This window comes from Cornus florida, unplaced genomic scaffold, assembly GCF_030987335.1.
Source record: "Cornus florida cultivar Cherokee Brave unplaced genomic scaffold, ASM3098733v1 CherokeeBrave_3.0.0_Hap2_Chr07, whole genome shotgun sequence".
NCBI classification, from domain to species: Eukaryota; Viridiplantae; Streptophyta; class Magnoliopsida; order Cornales; family Cornaceae; genus Cornus; species Cornus florida.
The window spans coordinates 9,414,874-9,433,758 of NW_026775577.1; the positions used below are offsets into that span (position 1 = coordinate 9,414,874).

General features: G+C 37.2%; 2 protein-coding genes across 4 annotated transcripts; both read right to left on the bottom strand.

Annotated features, from left to right (window-relative positions):
* Positions 1 to 1,108: 1,108 nt before the first annotated feature.
* Positions 1,109 to 13,706, bottom strand: LOC132316070 (probable translation initiation factor eIF-2B subunit delta). 3 transcript variants are annotated; one of them, XM_059814575.1, is made up of 7 exons: positions 13,067 to 13,705; positions 12,416 to 12,589; positions 10,146 to 10,510; positions 9,082 to 9,826; positions 8,896 to 8,992; positions 8,754 to 8,808; positions 1,109 to 1,544 (listed from the first exon to the last, which is right to left on the bottom strand). In XM_059814575.1, exons 1-7 carry the CDS (start codon positions 13,524 to 13,526, stop codon positions 1,497 to 1,499), a joined length of 1,944 nt encoding a protein of 647 aa, XP_059670558.1. In that variant the 5' UTR covers positions 13,527 to 13,705; the 3' UTR covers positions 1,109 to 1,496. The 3 variants fall into 3 exon arrangements, with proteins under 3 accessions (XP_059670558.1, XP_059670556.1, XP_059670557.1); XM_059814573.1 differs by lacking the exon at positions 1,109 to 1,544 and adding an exon at positions 1,674 to 2,238 and having other exon boundaries at positions 13,067 to 13,698; XM_059814574.1 differs by lacking the exon at positions 1,109 to 1,544 and adding an exon at positions 8,312 to 8,641 and having other exon boundaries at positions 13,067 to 13,706.
* A 554-nt stretch (positions 13,707 to 14,260) lies between these two features.
* On the bottom strand, positions 14,261 to 18,545 carry LOC132316071 (cyclin-B1-2). Its single transcript, XM_059814576.1, has 4 exons — positions 18,348 to 18,545; positions 18,142 to 18,242; positions 15,683 to 15,780; positions 14,261 to 14,704 (listed from the first exon to the last, which is right to left on the bottom strand). Exons 1-4 carry the CDS (start codon positions 18,471 to 18,473, stop codon positions 14,604 to 14,606), a joined length of 426 nt encoding a protein of 141 aa, XP_059670559.1. The 5' UTR covers positions 18,474 to 18,545; the 3' UTR covers positions 14,261 to 14,603.
* Between the last annotated feature and the right edge of the window lie 340 nt (positions 18,546 to 18,885).

Sequence of the window (18,885 nt, forward strand, 5' to 3'; positions counted from 1 at the left end):
ACAGTTATCAATGCGTTGACACAATTTGAGTCCAAAGAAATTGAAATTTGAAGTAATAAAAAAAAAAGAAAAAAGAAAAAGAGTTGTCAATCCCTTAGGCCTGCTTAGCATGCCAAATCGGAACCATCTTTGGTAACAAAAATTTGTTTTGGAAAATTTAGAAATTTGCTTTAGTTCCTCCGCTACAGTACTAAAGTACACAATATCACCAATTTGGTGATATGGGTTTGGATCAAAAAATTTGATATATTCTGAATTATTTCAAATTAATATAAGCCGTCCCAAACATGTTATGGGTCTAAATTTAAAGATCAATATTAAAAAAATAATATCATAACACATTTCAAACAGGTCCTTAAGTAGTTGATATCTTTCTAAAATTAGAGGATTTGATAGTGTTTGGGATTTGCTTTTAAAAAAATAAAAAAAATTGGATGCTCACGGAAGAAAATTTTGTCCTTTGTATAAACCATGATTTTGACTCTGATAATAATGATTATTAATGCGTATTATTAAATTTGTAATTTAGAAATATTTTTACATTTTAAAAGTAGAATGTGACTAGTTTAAAGACACTTGGAGAGAAAACTGACCGAAAGAATCCATTTCCCTCCACAAGGTTAAAATAGGCCTCTAGTTTCTTGTTAAGAATAATAATAAGTTTCTAGTTAAGAATAATAATAATAATTATTATTAGTGTGAATATATTTATGGTAGATTAATGACAATTACACTATATTGAATAAGGAATTTTTCATCATTTGAATCAATTATATATCCATCTAACACAATATTTTTTTTATTATCTCAAGGCAATAAATTCAATTATTTTTTCCCCCTTTTTTCAGTTAAAATTAAAATTCTACCACCAAGTTGATAATAACTCTTGTCAACTTGATAATCTCATGCAGTAAGACTTACAGTCTGTATGTTATGATTTTCACCATATATTTTGGACACGTGCATAAATATTTAAGAAACATTCTTGTAAATAGCTAACGAGTGTACGGATTAAACCATGCCTTATTTCTTAATAACTCTTTATTGAATTGAATAGACATATAAGCGAACAACATGACAAATGAAAAATACATAAATGTTGTCGATTCCAGATTCCAAACTTGATAAATGAAAAATACATAAATGTTAGCTATTCTCACAGGTCAAAGCAATTTAGTGCGATGTTGATGCTAGCCAAAAATGAACTAGCCCAAACCAATAACTTGGCTAACCCACCTTTTGGCCAGCTCCACATTGCATCAAACCATCGCCAGAAAGTGTGACAAGATGGCTACAATTTAACTACTATTTAACTACTACACTTGCGTAACAAAAAGGTATAGAGTCGTTGAGAAGTCAAAAGCTTTTATACTCTTTCTTCTTCTTTTCTCTTTTGTCCATCCATGTGTCTTTAACTTTGCTTATTTTTTAGTTTACAAGCTCAATTGAGAGTATATTCTCAATGTTCTTGTTGTGATTAACATTGCTGCTACTATTTAATGATATAAATTCATAGTACTTATATGAACATCTTCATTCGCAACCTGCAATTAAGTACTAATTGAAAATCAGGCATAAGAATGTATAATAATAGCAATTTAAGAACATTATAACACCGAATTCAATTTATGTTAATGAGATAATAAACTCGCACCCATGTGATGTCATCATAATATCATGTGATGGGACTCACAACTCCTCTCACATAAATTGATTTCAGTAATTATCAAATTCGGTTACTAAATCACAATGAATATATGTAAATTCATATGGAGAAGAAGATTTCAAAAAGAATAAATGATGCCACTGGCACACACCACTATGCTAGAGATGGTGCTGTAATTAAAATTGGAGATCTATAAAGAAAAACATCAAAATTCAAGAAGGGCATGGAATTGTTCAGAAGAAAATTGTTCACGACTGCTTAACAACATCATCTGTCTATTGAAGTGGGGGAGAGCTTGTCAAGACATTGAAATTGCATCCCTAAAACTGCTCGGAGAGGCGTAAAATTCGCACTCTTCACTGAGGCGAAAAAGAAACAATCCAACATCTAGATGCTCAACCAGGTATTCCATTATTCTAGAGGTGAGAACAGAGAAGAAACTATGTTAAGTTGCCGAAAGTCGTCTTCAATTTCGTATTTGCCCTGCCTCCGCGATCTCAAATTATCCCGTTACTATCAAAATGTTCCTTCCGGTATTCTCGGACAATGACAGGAACACTTGTGGGTGGGACCTGGATGAACCACAAAAACATGAGAATAATCTTGAACAAAAGTGAATGAAGTGAACAAACAATATAACAATGCCAAAAAAAACAGACTGAAAAATTACATGCAAATAACATGACAATTTTTATCGGTAAGTTGGCAATAAAAAGTCAAACTTACACATATTATTTGATGAAACAAAAGCTGAATGATAAATCTCACACTAAGACAACGAGGAAGCAAAAGTTTTTTTTTTTTTTTTCGAAAATTAAAGCAATTTTCATTGATAAAGATATAATTACAAAGAGGCCTTGGGCCAAAGAAGAAGCAAGACAAGGCTTGAAACAAGGCTAATAACCGGCCCAACAAGGAAAATACATTCCAAACAAAAATAACTGTCAGCAACGGCAGTGACTTTGACAGAGGCTAAAATTCAGTCGACACTGGAGCTGCGGCCGAGCCGCTGAGGATTAGTCCCCGGGCACCGCGGGGGGGGGGGGGGGGGGGGGGGGTCTGCAGCAAGACGGAGAGATGTTCCAGTCCACGAGAATAGATCTAGATGATGAAGAATCACGAGGGCATCCCAATTTCAGAATTGCAAAAATGGTGAAACAGATCTTCGCGCACACAACTCTTTGAGAGGCCTTCTTCCCTCCGAAGATTCTGGAGTTCCTCTCCTCCTAGGTATGATACACCGCCCCAATTTTCTATGAAGATTAATTGAGTTGCTTGCCCACTGAACAAGTGGATCCCAACTCCTGATGGTTATGTAAATGTTCAGTTTGTATTTGATAAAACACCACAGAGGGGAAACAAATGAGCAATTTATAAAAATGTGGTCATGAGATTCAGTAGACATGTTGCAAAGGGGGCAAATGTTGATGTGCTTAGACATTGATTTGCTATTAAGAGTTGGCAATTTTGATTGCACTGCCAGCCAAAGAATGAACTTCATTCTTGGAATGGATGGGGAATTCCAAACTAAGTTGTGCCATGGTGCATTAGGAAAGTCCCCCACCAAATATAATACAGTGTGACTGAATGAGTACAGGCCATTTGGGGAAGCTGTCCACTTCTTACTGTCCCTTGTAGAACTAACTGGGGCAGGTAGGTTAAGCAATTCTGGGATGGCATTGGTGAGGGAAGAGAGAAAGGACCAATTGTTGTTAACAATGAAGTTGTCAAGAGTTGTATCTTCATGAAAACCTCCTTCAGTCAGTATTGATATTGGGAACCTTGAGCATAGGGGGCCCCCTGGAGCCCAATTATCCCACCATAGAGTTGTATCTGCCCATTACCAATAGAATGCTTGATTAGATTTCTGGCAAAATGTCTTAGTTGGAGCATTTTCCTCCAGCTCCAAGAACATAGTTGTGGGTAGTTTAAAGTCCACAAGTTCCTAGCTTTGAGGAGGTGAGAGTGGCACCATTTTACTCACAGTCTATCAGAATTATCTATTTGGAGATCCCAAATGAATCTCAGAATACCAACCCTATTAGCAATCTCCATATTAGGAAGCCCTAAACCACCTGCAAGTTTAGGAGCACAGACCTTGCCCCAAGCAACCTTTGATCCTGAAGCTTTCAATTCTGGGCCAAACCAAAGAAACCTTCTGAAAGTCTTATTTAATTCATCAATTACCCCCTTTAGTAAGATGAAGATGTTGCACCAGTAATTTTGAGTGGAGACAAGCACTGATTTGATTAATTATAGTCTACCTGCATAAGAAAGAGATCTTGATGTCCAGTTGGTAACTCTATGGGTGATCTTACTTACCAGTAAGCTGCAATGCTCAGCTTTGAGGATAGTTGAGATGAGAGGCACTCCTAGGTATCTCACTGGGAGTGTGGCTGCTTGAATGCCAAGTAGAGAATTGATCTCATTCTAGGTGTGATCATTGATGCTCGAAAAAAACACTGAACTCTTTGATAGGTTGATGTCAAGGCCAAACATTGAGCTGAAGAGATCTAGAGCAGACTTCAGAATTCAAACTGAGCAAATGTCCCCATGGCAAAACAGTAGTAAGTCATCAGCATAGGATAGGTGAGTTATTTTTTGATCCCTGCACCTCCAATGCTACTTGAAAGATGATACTCTACCCACGTAATTAGTAACAATAGAAGAAAAAGCATCCATAACTATGGCAAAAAGTAATGGAGAGATGGGAACTCCTTATCTGAGACCCCTTTTCCCTTTAAAATAGCCTTGAAACTCACCATTTAAGGCAATGGTGAAAGAAGAGGATGAGATACAAGCTTTGATCAATGCAATAAACTTAGGAGGGAAGTTATGCAGAGATAGACAGCTGATAATAAAGTCCCATTTCACTGAATCAAATGCCTTCTTGAGGTCCACCTTGATTGCACGTCTTGCAGGAGTCCCATGTTTGTGATATCCTCTGAGCAACTCATGAGCTAGGAGAATAGGGTCTGTGATCCTCCTACCATGGACAAAAGCAGATTGGGCTTGATCAATGAGAAGTGGCAGTGTGGACTAGAGCCTGGTAACAAGAAGTTTTGAAATACACTTATAGATAGTGTTGACACAAGAGATAAGCCTGTAGTCATGGAGTGAAGCTGGATTTTGACATTTTGGGACCAAGGCAATATATGTGTTGTTAACTTCAGCAAGGAGCTTTCCATTTCTAAAGAACTCTGAAATAGCTTTGATAACAGTCCTCCCCACTATATTCCAGGAACTTCGAAAAAATAAAGCATTGTAGCCATCAGGACTAGGGGCTCTATCCTTATTTAGCTTCAACATACAGCTTTGGATCTCCAAATTGGATGGCAGGTCTTCCAAGTAGGAGTGCAGGCTTGTGGGAACAACCTTGGTGATGAATGGGGCTAAGTCAGTGATGTGGTGAGTTGAAGGAGGAGATTAACCTAGCAAGGATTAGAAGTGGTTAACCACCTGAACTTTAATGTCCTCCATATCATGAATGACTTGTTCATCATCAAGAGTCAGTGAGACAATCTTCTTCCTGTTATTCCTTGAGCTAAGTGATCAGCGGAAGTAGCCATTCTAGACTTTTGCCTCAAGATGTCTTCTTGGATGTTCCCCAGTCTCAAAAATTCTGTGGTGAGGGCTCTTTCCATTTCTCTGAGAGTAGGGTCACTGGGAGAGAGGTCAAGATCCATTTGACAAGACTGTAGCTCAATCTGAATGGCATGGATTTTGGAATCCATTTCTAAAAAATCTTTCCCACAATTAGTTCTTAGGACTGTTTTAAGTTGTTTGAGCTTTTGAACAACTTGAAACATTGCAGTTCCTTTGATGTATGAGCTCCAAACCCCTTGTACTAAAGACGTAAAAAGCTTGTGAGATGTCCAAGTGTTGAAGAACCTGAATGGGGTATGCCTTTGTGGTCTGTTAATGTCAATGGTAACCAAAATAGGACTATGATCATATATACTTGGGGGAAGGAAATTACATAGTGGGAAAAAGGATGTCCATTTTTGGTTGACCAATGCCCTATCAAGCTTCTTAGCTATACAAGCATCTCCCATACTCTTATTTGACCAAGAGTAGAGGATCCCACGGAACTTAAGGTCCTCCAAGTCAGTATTTTGGAGGCAGTCCTTGAATTCAGTCATACTACACCTTTCCTCGTCTCTGGGTGCCATAGCAGTACTCCATTTCATAGATCCACCATGCTTCTCTCCTATGTTAGGAATGACATTAAAATCTCCCATTAACAGCCATGGAATAGGAGCAAAGATTGATGAGTGGTGGGTGATATCATCCCATAGAATCTGTCTTTTAGTGGCACAATTTGAAGCATAGATGAATGAGGTAAAAAATGATAAATTAACACCAATCAATGATATTGAGCAGTGAATTGCTTGTCTGCTGCAATGAATTACTGACAGATTAAGAATATTGGGGTTCCAAATTATCCAGATTCTCCCAAGGTCTGAAAAAGGATAATTGTGTATGTTAGACCACTGTGGAGCAATGTTTTTGTGAATAGCTACCGCATTTGAAGGTGCCACTTTGGTCTCCAAAATAGAAACCTGATCCAGTTTTTTAATCAGAATTTAGTTTTTAAATTTCTGATTGTTTAGAGGGTTGATTCAACCCTCTAATATTCCATGTAAGGAATGAAATCATGGGAAGGGTGGAGAGAAGTGACCACTAAGATGCCTTGGGTTACCTGGCTCCTTCAATCTTGCAACTTTCTTAATGCTTCTTGCAATCATTTTCCCATCCTGTATAAGCTTGTTACAGCTTCTTGGATCACTCAGTGAGGATGAAGCCAAAAAGGGTGAGGTAGAAATGTGCTTGTTGGCCTGAGCAGGCAATGGGGATTGTTTTGATGGGATAATGTGACTTTGTACCACATCAGTGGTCTTGGAAAGGTTGAATTTCCTGTGATTTCTATTTTTGGGAACTGTATTTGGTAAAACAGAGATATGGTGGGGAGAAGGTGTTTTGCAATGAGGAGTTGGCACTGATGATATGGAAATGTTGTGAGGGGAGAGTAGGGTGGTTTTAGGTGGGAAGAAGTTGAGCTTCCTGCTGCAAAGGGGGGAATGAGGTGGGGATGGTGATGCTGTATAAGAGTGATTCAGTGAGGGAATTGCTAACCATTGTGTTATTTGTGCTATTTGAGGAGGGAATTTGCATTGGTGAAGGTGAGTCAAGGTTATTTGGATCAAGATGTTGATGTTGTAGAGTGCAGAATTGGTTAACAATTGATGGCTTGTTATAATATTTCTCTCAATTCTTCCTTTCCTTCTGTGTTTTCTCTTCAAACTTGCACCTTTTTATAGGAAGTTACAACCAGCAAAATGATAAATGTATGAGACACTTTTCCCTTCAATTTCCAAAGACGGGCAACGATATCTCAATGGACGAACTACTTCAGACTTTTCAACCAATTGTTTCTTCAAACTTTTCAGCCCATTCTTCTTCGTCTTCCGTGCCGCCATATACTACTATTCTAATCGCATGCTTCAAATTTACCCACACGGTTTCACCTATCACCATTTCAACTTACACCTTTATTGCGGACCCCATATGTTTCCTCCAATTACTACATATTATACATATAACATACTCTCACTTTCCTTTCGTACCTATCTTACACTGTTTATCACCCACTGTTTTGAACTATTTATCATCGCGCCATCCACACCCTTGCTGTCTACACTTTTTCCTTACAACACCTACACAAGACACACACACACGTGTATATGTTATATATATAGAATTGTGCTAAACTAACCGTAGCCCCAGACTAATATGCCGAAATATTTATAACCATAAGATGGTTTAGCATGAAACCCACTTGAATTCTATATATATGCATCTAATGGTTGAAAACATGTAGGTTTATGAATTAGGCTAGGAGTTTTGGCTTAAGTATCACTTTTCATATATATGCGTGTGTTTTACATATATCCCTACACGCACAAAACACTCCTTTTTCTTTCTTTCCATCTTTCATGTGCTAGGCCCCACCACTACCATTTTCCTTGTGGATGGACCCACAAATGTTGTCCTACATCATTATTCCCAGCCTCAGTACCAGTGATAATCCCTGCCATAGGGTTACCAGACAAATATTCAATTAAAAAACTAAAGTGTCTAGGAGTCTAATCGTCTTCTTAAATTTGTTTCTTGCTGATGCTATTTTTGAACACATTGCCATGGTGGTGGTTCTCAACACCAAAGCTAGCAATACCAAGGGTTCATCCTAGTGAATGCAGTTAATTTTGAACTCATTGTGCCAGAGGCAGCTCAAAAATGAGTGGTGGAGCAAGCTTTGAGCAAACTTTTAGCATTCTAACCAGTGATATATACCACATCTCCATGCTTTTTTCGACACCCTTTACAATTTACATACCGTGCAGAAACTGAAGCAAGCAACTTCTAACCCCTAGATTAAAAATATCTTTCAACAAAACCCTAAGAATCAATACAACTCCCATTTCAAAGTTTGTGGAAGTTCTTAGCATCCTATTACTGAAAATCCAATTGTCACAAATGATCTACTTCAAAAATCATGATGTAGAATGTCCAAAACTGTTGCAAACCAATTGATAACCCAGTGCTCATCATACACAAATTATGAATGAAGTCCTACCCCAAAGGAACACCACAAAGCACATCTTATTTCACCTATCAAGTCAAAGTTCATTGCCATGGGAGTAATACAAAGAAAAGCTACAATGAATGTACCGCAGAAGAACTAAAAGAAAATCTAAAACCAATTTCGTGAAATATAAGAAGCAGACACTTTAGTTAACAAGGATAACTGAAGAGTTCTTGACTCTTAGGAAACTAAAGGGTGGAAGCATCAGACAGACCCTAATGCTCATCCTCAACACCCCATCCCACCCCAATTTTCTACAAACTATTGTTGTAAGGTTCCAGGCTTGGTGTTGTGAACAATGTGATGTGTTGCTTTTCCAACTGCATACCCTTGTGTTCATGTAAGCATTTTGAGTGTGAGAACTAGTAAGGAATATATTAGCTCAAAATACTAAAAGCATGTCAAGCATTGCACTACGTTTAAAACCATAATCCAACTTACCATGCCATAATCTGTGATAATCATCGAGACATAATCTGAAGGTGTTGCATCGTAACTGTCACAACAGAAAACAAAAAATGAGACTGCATTGCCAATTAGAGTAAACAAACAATTTTGGGCTAGACATCTTCTACATGCTTACATCAGATTCAGAAGTTGTAGATTTTCACTATTAGCCCAACCATCCAAATAGTTGATGTCCTCTCTACCATTAACCTTTGCAATGGCATCTGGATCGCCTGAAAGACAGGTAGCTAACCACTAAGTGACCAGACACACAGTAACATGAGAAACAATCCCAATATGAAATAGTGCTGGAAATGCATACCAAGCTCATTAGAGCAGATTGAATCAAGCTGCACTCTTTCATGAAATTTATATGTTTCACAACATACTAAAACTGGAATGCGGAATGCATGAGCAACCATAGCAACACATGCAGTCCCAACTCTTGAGTAAACTGTTCCATTAGACAACACTGATGAAGCCCCCAAAAATACTCGAGTAACATCATGCATGATAAAAGAAACAGCATTTATATGAGTGTATGTACAGCTAAGACCCTTTCCCACCAGCCTACGAAGTAACATTTGCCCTTCAAGCTTTGGACGTGAATCCACCACCACAACACGGAACTGTTTGCCCAGCTCGTACGCGTGTAATAATATCATCTCAACAGCAGAGGATGACCCATATGTGAGAAGAACATCCCCATCCCTGATTTTCGTTACAGCAAGCCTGACTATCACCTGATCCGCTAGTATTATCTTCTCATTTATAAAATGATCAATATCTGAGAGGAGAATTGCTTTTGCTTCTGACTCAGATAGTGTCAGAGATAAATTGGCAATTCGAGTCTTAAGAAACCTAATTGCATTACCCATGCTAATTGAAAGGGGCCTGCATTCAATCAGAAATGAAATATACCAGTTAATTTTGGCAGTTAAGTCTCTGCTAAGAGCCTTTCCCGTTGGTGTCAAGTAATCTTTAATTGACTCTTGGAATGCTTGAAGCATTGCAATGCAACGGGAATTTCCGCCAGATATATCTCCAGCTAAATACCTTAAACCAACCTGACAACAAATATAAATAGCCATAATCAGATGAAGCTTATGAAATATAACAGGCCTTGGTTTACAAATTATGAGCTAACTCTAAGGTACTAATCACCACCACATCTCTCTTTGGTCATAGAGGAAGAGATTTTTCTCCCCCATTTAGGTTCCAGATGGAATGAAATGACAGATCAGATTGGAAGAAAATAATGTACGGTTTGGAAGAAATAGCTGAATTGAACTGAGTTGAAATGTCTGAAAATTAAAAACCCTTGATATTTACTGGCCTCTTAACTGTAAGAACGATGAAACCACCATCACATTGCTAAGAAGATACCTTGTAAACAGCAGGATGTACTGGATCAAGTTGGAAAAACTTTGACTCCAGGTCAGGAAGCCGTGTTCCGTGTTCATACTGTGGTAAATGCCTAAATAGTTCAACTCTGTTCCTAGCTTCAGTTTGTTTTACAACAGCACGCTTTTTTGCCTTTTCCACTCGGCTCTTATCATCAAATTGCATTCGTGGATGAGGCACGTCTTTCTTCCTATCTTTATCTGGTGGACGATCACTGCCTTTTTTCTCAGAAGCTGCAACTGGAGAACTATCCTTCTTTTGTGAAGGAGCCTTGGCAGCTTTAGCAGGCTTTGGATTCACCGAAGTCACTGCTCCAGAAGTAGCAGCAGGTGCCTTATTTCCTTCACCTAGATGCACATCATGTTTGAGACGCATGAACAATGGATTGGTTATTATAATGCGGCAAATGGGTACATAAAAATACCCAATAAATAAAACTGATAACACTATTTATCAAATAATAATAATAATAATCCTAAGAAACAAAGCGCACTAAATTTTAGTAGGCTGGGGAAGGTGTTAATATCCATTCAGGTACTTCAAGAATAAAAGCAAGAAATTGATTTGTAGCAACACTTGAGATAAAACCGTAGATTTCATGCATTTCCCAAATTATGAGGAATGTCTTATGTTTTAGTAGGCTGGGGCAGGTGTTAATATTCATTCTGGTACTTCAAGAATAAAAGCGAGAAATTGATTTGTAGCAACACTTGAGATAAAACCTTAGAGTTCATGCATTTCCCAAAGTATGAGGAATGTCTGATGACTGACTGCCACATAGTAGGCATGGGCTGGACCACAGTGTATTGGCCACTCTAAGGAAGTCACTAAGCTGTTCTTTTATCTTCTAAATTATGCCTATTGATTAACATACATTTAAAGACCTATACCATATCTGGACACATGAACCTTATAATTTGATCATGTTAGTTACTATAATTGTCAAGCACATCCGAGATTTCACAATGTAAACGAGTAATAAATGAGGATACTGGTTAGTCAGAAACTAGCACTACTAGCCACTCAACGTGTTCGCTTGAGGACCATAGTAAATGAAGTTAAAGCACTCATATTAGCGAAACTACAAATCTGAGTCGATGTCTTCTCTTAACCACACACACCCAACTACTACCATCCAACCATCACTCAGGATGCTAAATTCCAGGAAGTGTTCCCATCAAGCAAATTTCATGGAAAGTCTTCCACTAACATTGGGACCGGCATTCCAAATAAGAGTTGGATCCCAGAATGACGACAGGAGAAGATAGCGCGAGAAGATAAACAACTTTCTTATGATAAGTACAAGAACAGAAACAACTTTACCTGAAATGTTTAGTTTTTACTTCATTCAGTTTTTCTAAATTTCCAAATAGAACAAAATACTTTAGGAATGTTCAGGCATATATCCTTTTTACTTCATTGAGGAATTATTCATCCATGGTAGGAAAAACATAACCAAAAACAAGGAATATCCTGATTTTTTTTTTATCGACTCCTTGATCCCAACATTACTTATTGGGAAAAACCTCCTGTGTCCCAACATTTCTTAACATGTTAGTAATCCTATCCTCTTATTTTGATTTAACAGCATAAGAATTCACGAGCATGAGACTTACCATTTCAATAGAAGTTCCATTTGTGAGTTCAAAGCCCAACCTAAAAAATGACACTTCACATTTCTTCATCAATGTAACCCATCAATCTTCGCAAAAGCAAAACAAAATCTCATATCTTATTCAAAGTTTTATGAAATCACAATACATACACACAAACACAAGATGCGAAAAATAAAAATAATTTTTTTTGATAAGATGTCCAACAAACTAAATTATTTTGAATCAATTCTAGCCAAAACAGCTATAATATGGCATGTTTAAAAATAAAAACAATTCCTTGATTGCTGAATATTTCCCAAAGTTTCCAGCTGGCTTGTTCTTGTGTATAAAATGACAAAAGGTTTCAAATACCCACATACTAACATGCATATCAATTTACACAAACAAAAGATCAAACTATAAAGATATTAGAAAGAATATAAAATCTCATAGCGCAGAATAGGCCCGAACAAGTGGTGATGTAAAGTAGAAAGCATAATTTGCAATTCAAAAGCTAATAGACACACTGCTGGCATGAAAAAATATAAATAGTTTAATAGAAGGCTAGAACTCCATATTCACTAAAATCATCAGAATGACAAAACCATCAACTTTAATAAATAATTTATTAGAATAAGAGGAAAAGACGGCGGGTACCTTTAGCAGCAGCCTTCGCAGCTCGTTGTGCCTCTTGAAGAGCACGCCTTTCTGCTTTCGAGGTTTTCTCTTTCAGCGACTTTTTACTTGTAGGCTGTTCATTTTGTACCTCAGCTGATGATCCTCCACCCTTTTCTGGGAATAAAGTTTTTGAATCTTTCTTCTCAGAAAAATCTGCATGTACTCGGGCATATCAAAATCAACAATCCAAAATGAGCTTCCAACACGAGATCACCACAGCAGAAAATTACTCTAATTCAAATGATAACAAGGTCATTTTCGATCAGAGCATTCACGTAAGGAATCTCCAATCAAAGGATTCATCCAGCTATTATTATTATTATTATTATTATTATTATTTACATATTCTTAAAGTTATGGAAGTCACAATTGTACATATAGTCACATTTTTATTCTTAAAGTTACTAAAATCACATGGCATACACAGTTTTGCACCCATAAAGCCTGTAGTTTCAAGCATATCCTCAAAGAATCCATACCTAGAATCAATCTTCACTCTAGTGTATTTATATACACATATGTATACATACATATATATAAACGAGATACATAAGGATATATAGACATATGTATACATACATACTAATATATATATATATATATATATATATATAAAGAGTTCTAGAATACCAGATACACCAGGAAGCGTGTTCACCATGGACACCGTCGTCAAGCTACTCGCCGGGAAATTATTAGGCTTGACAGCAGTCAAATGGAATCCGCCGCTAGGGAGTGAGGACGCGAACTTCCCGGAGTTGCTTCTGAGAGGCCCACCGGGAGAGTACGCATCCTCCCGGAAATCGACATATGAGGCCGTCGACGGCGAGGCGAATTCGGAGGGATTGTAGCTGCCGACGGGAATGGACTCGCCAGAGGGTCGACGGAGGGGTGAGAAAGGCAGATTACCGGGAACGGACATGTCGGAGATGTGACGTGGAGGGGGGATCATGACCGGAGAGAGGGAGTTGCCGGAGAGGGAGATCTCGGTGACCGGAGGAGAGGGGTTGTTGGAGGCCCGGCCTGGGGCGAAGAACCCCACCTGGCGCACTTTAGGGTCGATTACAGTACGCGAGGCGCGGCGGGGCTCCATGGGTCGGGGTTGGGATTGGCGTTTGGTTGGAAGGAAAATCAGGGTTTCATGGAAAGAGGAAGTGGGTTTGAGAAAGAAAATGTAGGGTTTAGATCACTGGAGAAGGAATCTACAGGTGGGGTTTTGAGAAGGAGAGAAGCTTTTATTTTTAATATTCTTTTATTCAAAATTACCCAAAAAAAAAATTGAAAAAAAGAAGAAAGGACTAATTATTTGATGCAATCCTGACACTTGACAGTGACTATTCACAAATCAGTTACATGTTTAATCTCTTTTTCTTCCTATGTCTACTCTACATCATTTCTCAAAAATTCCAAAAAAAATTAGACAGTCGGGAGCATAATTCCGGTCCATAATCACCATTAAACTCGTAAATAAAAATTTAATTCCGATCAACAATCACCATTGAACTCGTAAATAAGAATTTAATTTTGATTACATGTAATATTTACTGGATGTGACCTGACATGTTTATTTTGAAGGTTATGACGAAATATCAAACAACCACTTATCACTGGAAACAATTTTCAATAATGGTTTAATGCAAGTATGATCAATCATATTTCAGAAAAATAAAAAGCTATAAAATTGTCAAACCTTTTGTCTTACACTCATGTTTCATTTGTCAAACATTTTGTCTCACACTAATTAGAGTAATTGAGTCATCTCATGCTCAATCATTGAATCTTAATTGAATAATAATAATAACCATTTGGAAGAAGAGATACCAACCATTGTTGACAGGATCAAAATATCTGGATTCCATTAGCGTCCAACACGAATTCATAAATAAAAAATGAAAAAAAGACAGAAATTCGGCATCCCGACCCCATTCGGATGATCGGATGAAGGCAAGGATGATGAATCGATGATAATGAAAAACTCCCAAGTAGAATCATTTGAAGGGTATAATTAGATATTTAAGAATTTTGGAGAACAGCGCGGCAAGGTGATCATTTTCACTCCATTTACTACATTAAAACTGAACCAACATTACAGCAAATACAGAGAATGAAAAATAATTTTTTTCGTGAAGCATCAACGCAATAAGCATTTCTGAAGCATTAACGAAAGGCTTCATATAAAACTGGGGCAGACCGGTCCCTTGGAAAGTCCAAGACGAACTTCCATTCCGTGATGCGTGTCCACTGGAAGTAAAGTTTCAGAGTCGCGTGGGTCTGCAAGAAGCATCAAAGAAAGAACTAAGAACCCATGGAAGCATCAGATAAAGAAACATGAACACATAACAAGCCTCTGGAGCCAAAGAGATCTCATTCTATAGCTTGTCTGAGTATGGCTCTAAAATTCACCAACTACTCGGGCATGAAGAGGACCAGATCAAACTGAGGACAATTCCCAGTAAACTAATTTCGCCCAATTCTATCTCTAACAGAATTCAAGAAGTCTTAAATATCTCTGATAGAATTTACCAATATAGAGGAAAAATCACTTCTAATGCGTGTGTGTGAGAGAGAGAGCACATACTGATCTACTTGATAAATGGCAAACTAAGAGAGAGAGAGAGAGAGAGAGAGTAGACTAATATACATACGTGATAAATGGCAAACTAAGTTACAATTCAAATACTGTTGACCAGATTAGGTTGGCATTCACAAAATTTGATATTGAACTTTGAAACCGGAACCACACTTACAAACCATTCCTATGAGAGACATTGACCTAAATGTGGTAGTGAAATCTGGAGAATTATCATTTACTGCTTCTAAGAAGCTCATTTTTTTACTAAGAAGCTCCATTAAGCTAAATAAAATATAACTCTTTCTTGTCAACCCACGCATCCTCATTTTGTAATTTGTAGGGAAAGGACAAGAAATACTAATCAGTAATCATATAACACCCAATCCAACACTAAAAAGTTGTTAAAATCCAAACTTCAAGTCATCCACATTTTTTGGACGCCCGTAATGCAGTAAGAAATCTATTGAACAGTATGAAGGATGATTGACCTTCCTCAAATCTGTTGGCATACCTTAGAGGGATGAAGATAATAAGTCCAAGGACTTAGTTGAAAGAAATATAAAGAGCCAAGCACAAAATTTAGACCACCCAAGTATTTCAAAAAGTTCATGCCAAAATTTTAATTTATAAGGAACTGAAAGCAACATTTAATTTGTGCTCAATTAGTATTTTGTTACCATTGAGATAATCTTCAAAACCGAAGTCTTCCAGACCTCCTGTCAAAGCCTCCAACCCTAGCATGGAAGATGGTATAACTCCTGGCGGCCTCTGAAATCTGCATTTGTTGAGGAAGAAAAATACAGGAATATTAGTATGCAGATTTTACTTGAGCAAAACTAAGCAAGAAAATTTGTTTCCTAAATTAAATACAATTCCAGTAGCACATGTGCAAATTCACATGCATAAGCATGGAACTAAAAGTGTAAAAGAAGTAAACAAAGTTTGCAACAAAAACTGGAAACGTGCTGTATGCTGATATGACAATAACAATATCCGTCCACAATAAATAAATAATGTAAGTGTGGTAAACCCATGTCAATGCATCCACTATTCTTGCAAGAAGAAAATAATGCTAAACATACTTCTTGTGAACTACTAGTAGCATGATTATAATCTATATAACAAATGTACAGTTCAATACAGTGACTACCTATGTGCAGGCCAGGAGGATAATAAAGCCAAACGATACAATTTGCCACTATCAATATCTAAAAACTGAGATTATAAGGGCAGATTTGGTTCCTTTTTTAAATCAGTTCTATTGAAATTTGGAAAATAAAATGAATGCTGTGAGGAACACATCCACATGGCTTGCAAAATTGCATTTGGAAGGGTTTTCTTAGAAATGGCTATTCTAGATAAACTGTTTAATATAATTTTCCATGTATTTGAAAAGCCTAGACCATTAAATTCTGAAACAAACAAAAACGTCGGCATTTTTTTTAAAAAAAATAGTCATTATCAATTAAGAAAATTTGGAATTGATATGTACATATATTTCCATTGTTACCAAATTTTTTATTAAAAAATACAATAACAAAGAACTACACAAACTAAACTACTAAACTTAGATTATGTATAGTCCTAGTTTTCTGGCCCCTGCTAAAATGAAGCTCAAAAGCTCACACATTTAACTCATTGTGTTAAAAGATCTCATAAGATTTCTTCGTTCAGACACACCAAATGCACATCTTCCTGAAGAGTAATGCCTCTATTTCTGAGTTAGTATTTCCTTTCAACACCCAGTAAAGCTGAATGTGCTATCTTCAACACGACAATGAAATGCTAAATTCAGCTGAATGAGAGACCAGATAGCTCTAGCTAAATCACGACGAGCAGAAAATGGAAGGAATCATTCTATAACATTACATAAAAGCCACTAGCAGCTGACACAGGATGATGGAACAAGAAGAGCCCAAACAGGTGACACACTGAATGCTTCAGACTTCAGCTACCAACCAAAAAAGCTGCTTTCTATATCCATCCTTCTATCTTTTTCATCAGTAAATTCAATTCCCTCTTCAAATTAATTGCATGACTGTTAGGCACCTTTTATCTTTAGCACTTCAAGTATATTACCACAAAAGTTAGAAAACTTAATTACCTTCCCACTCCATTTCTTAAGGTGTCAAATCTAACACAAACTCCAGACACATTATATCAGACTATCAGGTCAATCGAGGGTTGTCACAACCCGAATTCTAGGAATCCGGTGCATGAGGAAAGAAAAGTAAAACCAACTCCGAACCAAGTCCCAACCACGGAATCTAATCGAGAAAAATGAAATAAACCAACTTGGTCAACACCTCTAAGTCACCAATAGAGTCTCAAAGAAATACATACAAAATAAGCCGGTGGCTAGGTTTTGCCAGTGACCTTAAACTAAACCCTAAAAATTATATTGGATTGCCAAAACAACAGAAGAAAACAGTAAAATAAATTTCTGTTGGACTTTAAAAAACTATGAGGACCAGCTCCTGTAGGCTGTAAAAATCTCTGAGCAGTCCTCCTATTTCAAGTGAGATTGCACACTTGCATTAAGACATATGCCCAACCATTGCGTAGAGGATTTCCCGGAGATCCAACATTAAAATTTCATGTAAGAAAATTCAATAAAAAACACAAAAATCAGTCAAATATTTCGCTTTTCTCTCTCCTTTGAATAATATCCTGAGATAATCTCATCTAAATGTAATTTGAATTGATCATTTTCTAGTTTAACCATCTTGATATGCCAAACTAATACCATGAGATTTGTGTGTATCTAATTTTATTTCTCTAACCACAGTACTAATCTGGAGATGACGTAATTCTTAAATAAATAAAAAAATGAGTTTGATGTTTTCAGAAGTTATGAAATCTAAAACCAAGTATTTTAATTCCATTGCCTTCTCCTTCACTTTATCAGAATCCAGAAACCAAGCAAAGCATGAATCAAGTTCAGTTCTTTATTCACAAATGATTCAGAAAGCCCCAATTGACGAACAACTAAAAGCCCCAAAAGCGAAATTCCTAGTAATTTACAGCCAAAACTAGCGTGTGCTCTTAATATATCAAGTAATTAAATCACATCACACAACACAAACACAAGCCAATGGTGATTATACACAAAACATGAAGTGCTTAAAACTCATACCTAGAAAGAATTTGTCGATCGAGGTCCATCTTCATTGGAAAAGCGGAGCCGTACGTGTTCGCGAGGACTCTTCTCTTCATCTCCTCCTGCGTCGTTCTTGCCTGATCAGAACACACATAAGAGATGAACATAAATAAGGCGATCTATACATATATATATATATACACACACATACAGCAATATACATATATAAATAGAGAGATTACAGATTGATAAGCAGATTGGAGGGGATGAGATTCAACAATCTCACTCTTGACACCTTGTAGTCCAAAACGAAGCGCATCGTTTTGGACACCTCCGATTTCGTGCGCTATTGTCTTTGGTGCTTCCATTGCTTTCTCTCTCTCTTTCTTCTTTCTTGCTGTTCCTCTGTCGGGGCTGGAATTTGGGACTTGGGGCCTTTAGAGGGAAGGGCGAAACCGAGTTGCATTGTGATTCGGAATGGGTGTGAAATGTGGATACAATGACTGGGCCTCGTAGCCCAATTATGAGTGATTTGTCATTGGCAAGGGGCCATTTGAGATTTTAGTCCACCAAGGTGTTGAATCCAAAAGCTTAAATTATTAAATTGGGTTAATACCTAACTCATTTATGTTGTTTTTCACTTTTTATTTAGATCTGACGTGGAATAAATCTCCCCTTATAACACACGGTCAATTTGTGATATCCAAAATCTTTTGCTGTCAATATTGTTGATATCCAAAATTCACACTAGGTATCCATAGATTCAACCATATAACACAT

Bases quoted from the DNA above. Each gene is read 5' to 3' on its own strand.
- LOC132316071 (XM_059814576.1), bottom strand. From the start codon at position 18,473: ATGGAAGCACCAAAGACAATAGCGCACGAAATCGGAGGTGTCCAAAAC. The intron at 18,243-18,347 runs GTAATCTCTCTA...TGTTCTGATCAG, and splicing joins TCCAATCTGCTTATCAATCT to GCAAGAACGACGCAGGAGGA. The intron at 15,781-18,141 runs GTATGAGTTTTA...CAACAAATGCAG, and splicing joins GATCGACAAATTCTTTCTAG to ATTTCAGAGGCCGCCAGGAG.
- LOC132316070 (XM_059814573.1), bottom strand. From the start codon at position 13,526: ATGGAGCCCCGCCGCGCCTCGCGTACTGTAATCGACCCTAAAGTGCGC. The intron at 9,827-10,145 runs GTATCTTCTTAG...ATTTGTTGTCAG, and splicing joins TACATCCTGCTGTTTACAAG to GTTGGTTTAAGGTATTTAGC. The intron at 2,239-8,753 runs GTAAGTTGGATT...TGGTTCATCCAG, and splicing joins TTATCACAGATTATGGCATG to GTCCCACCCACAAGTGTTCC.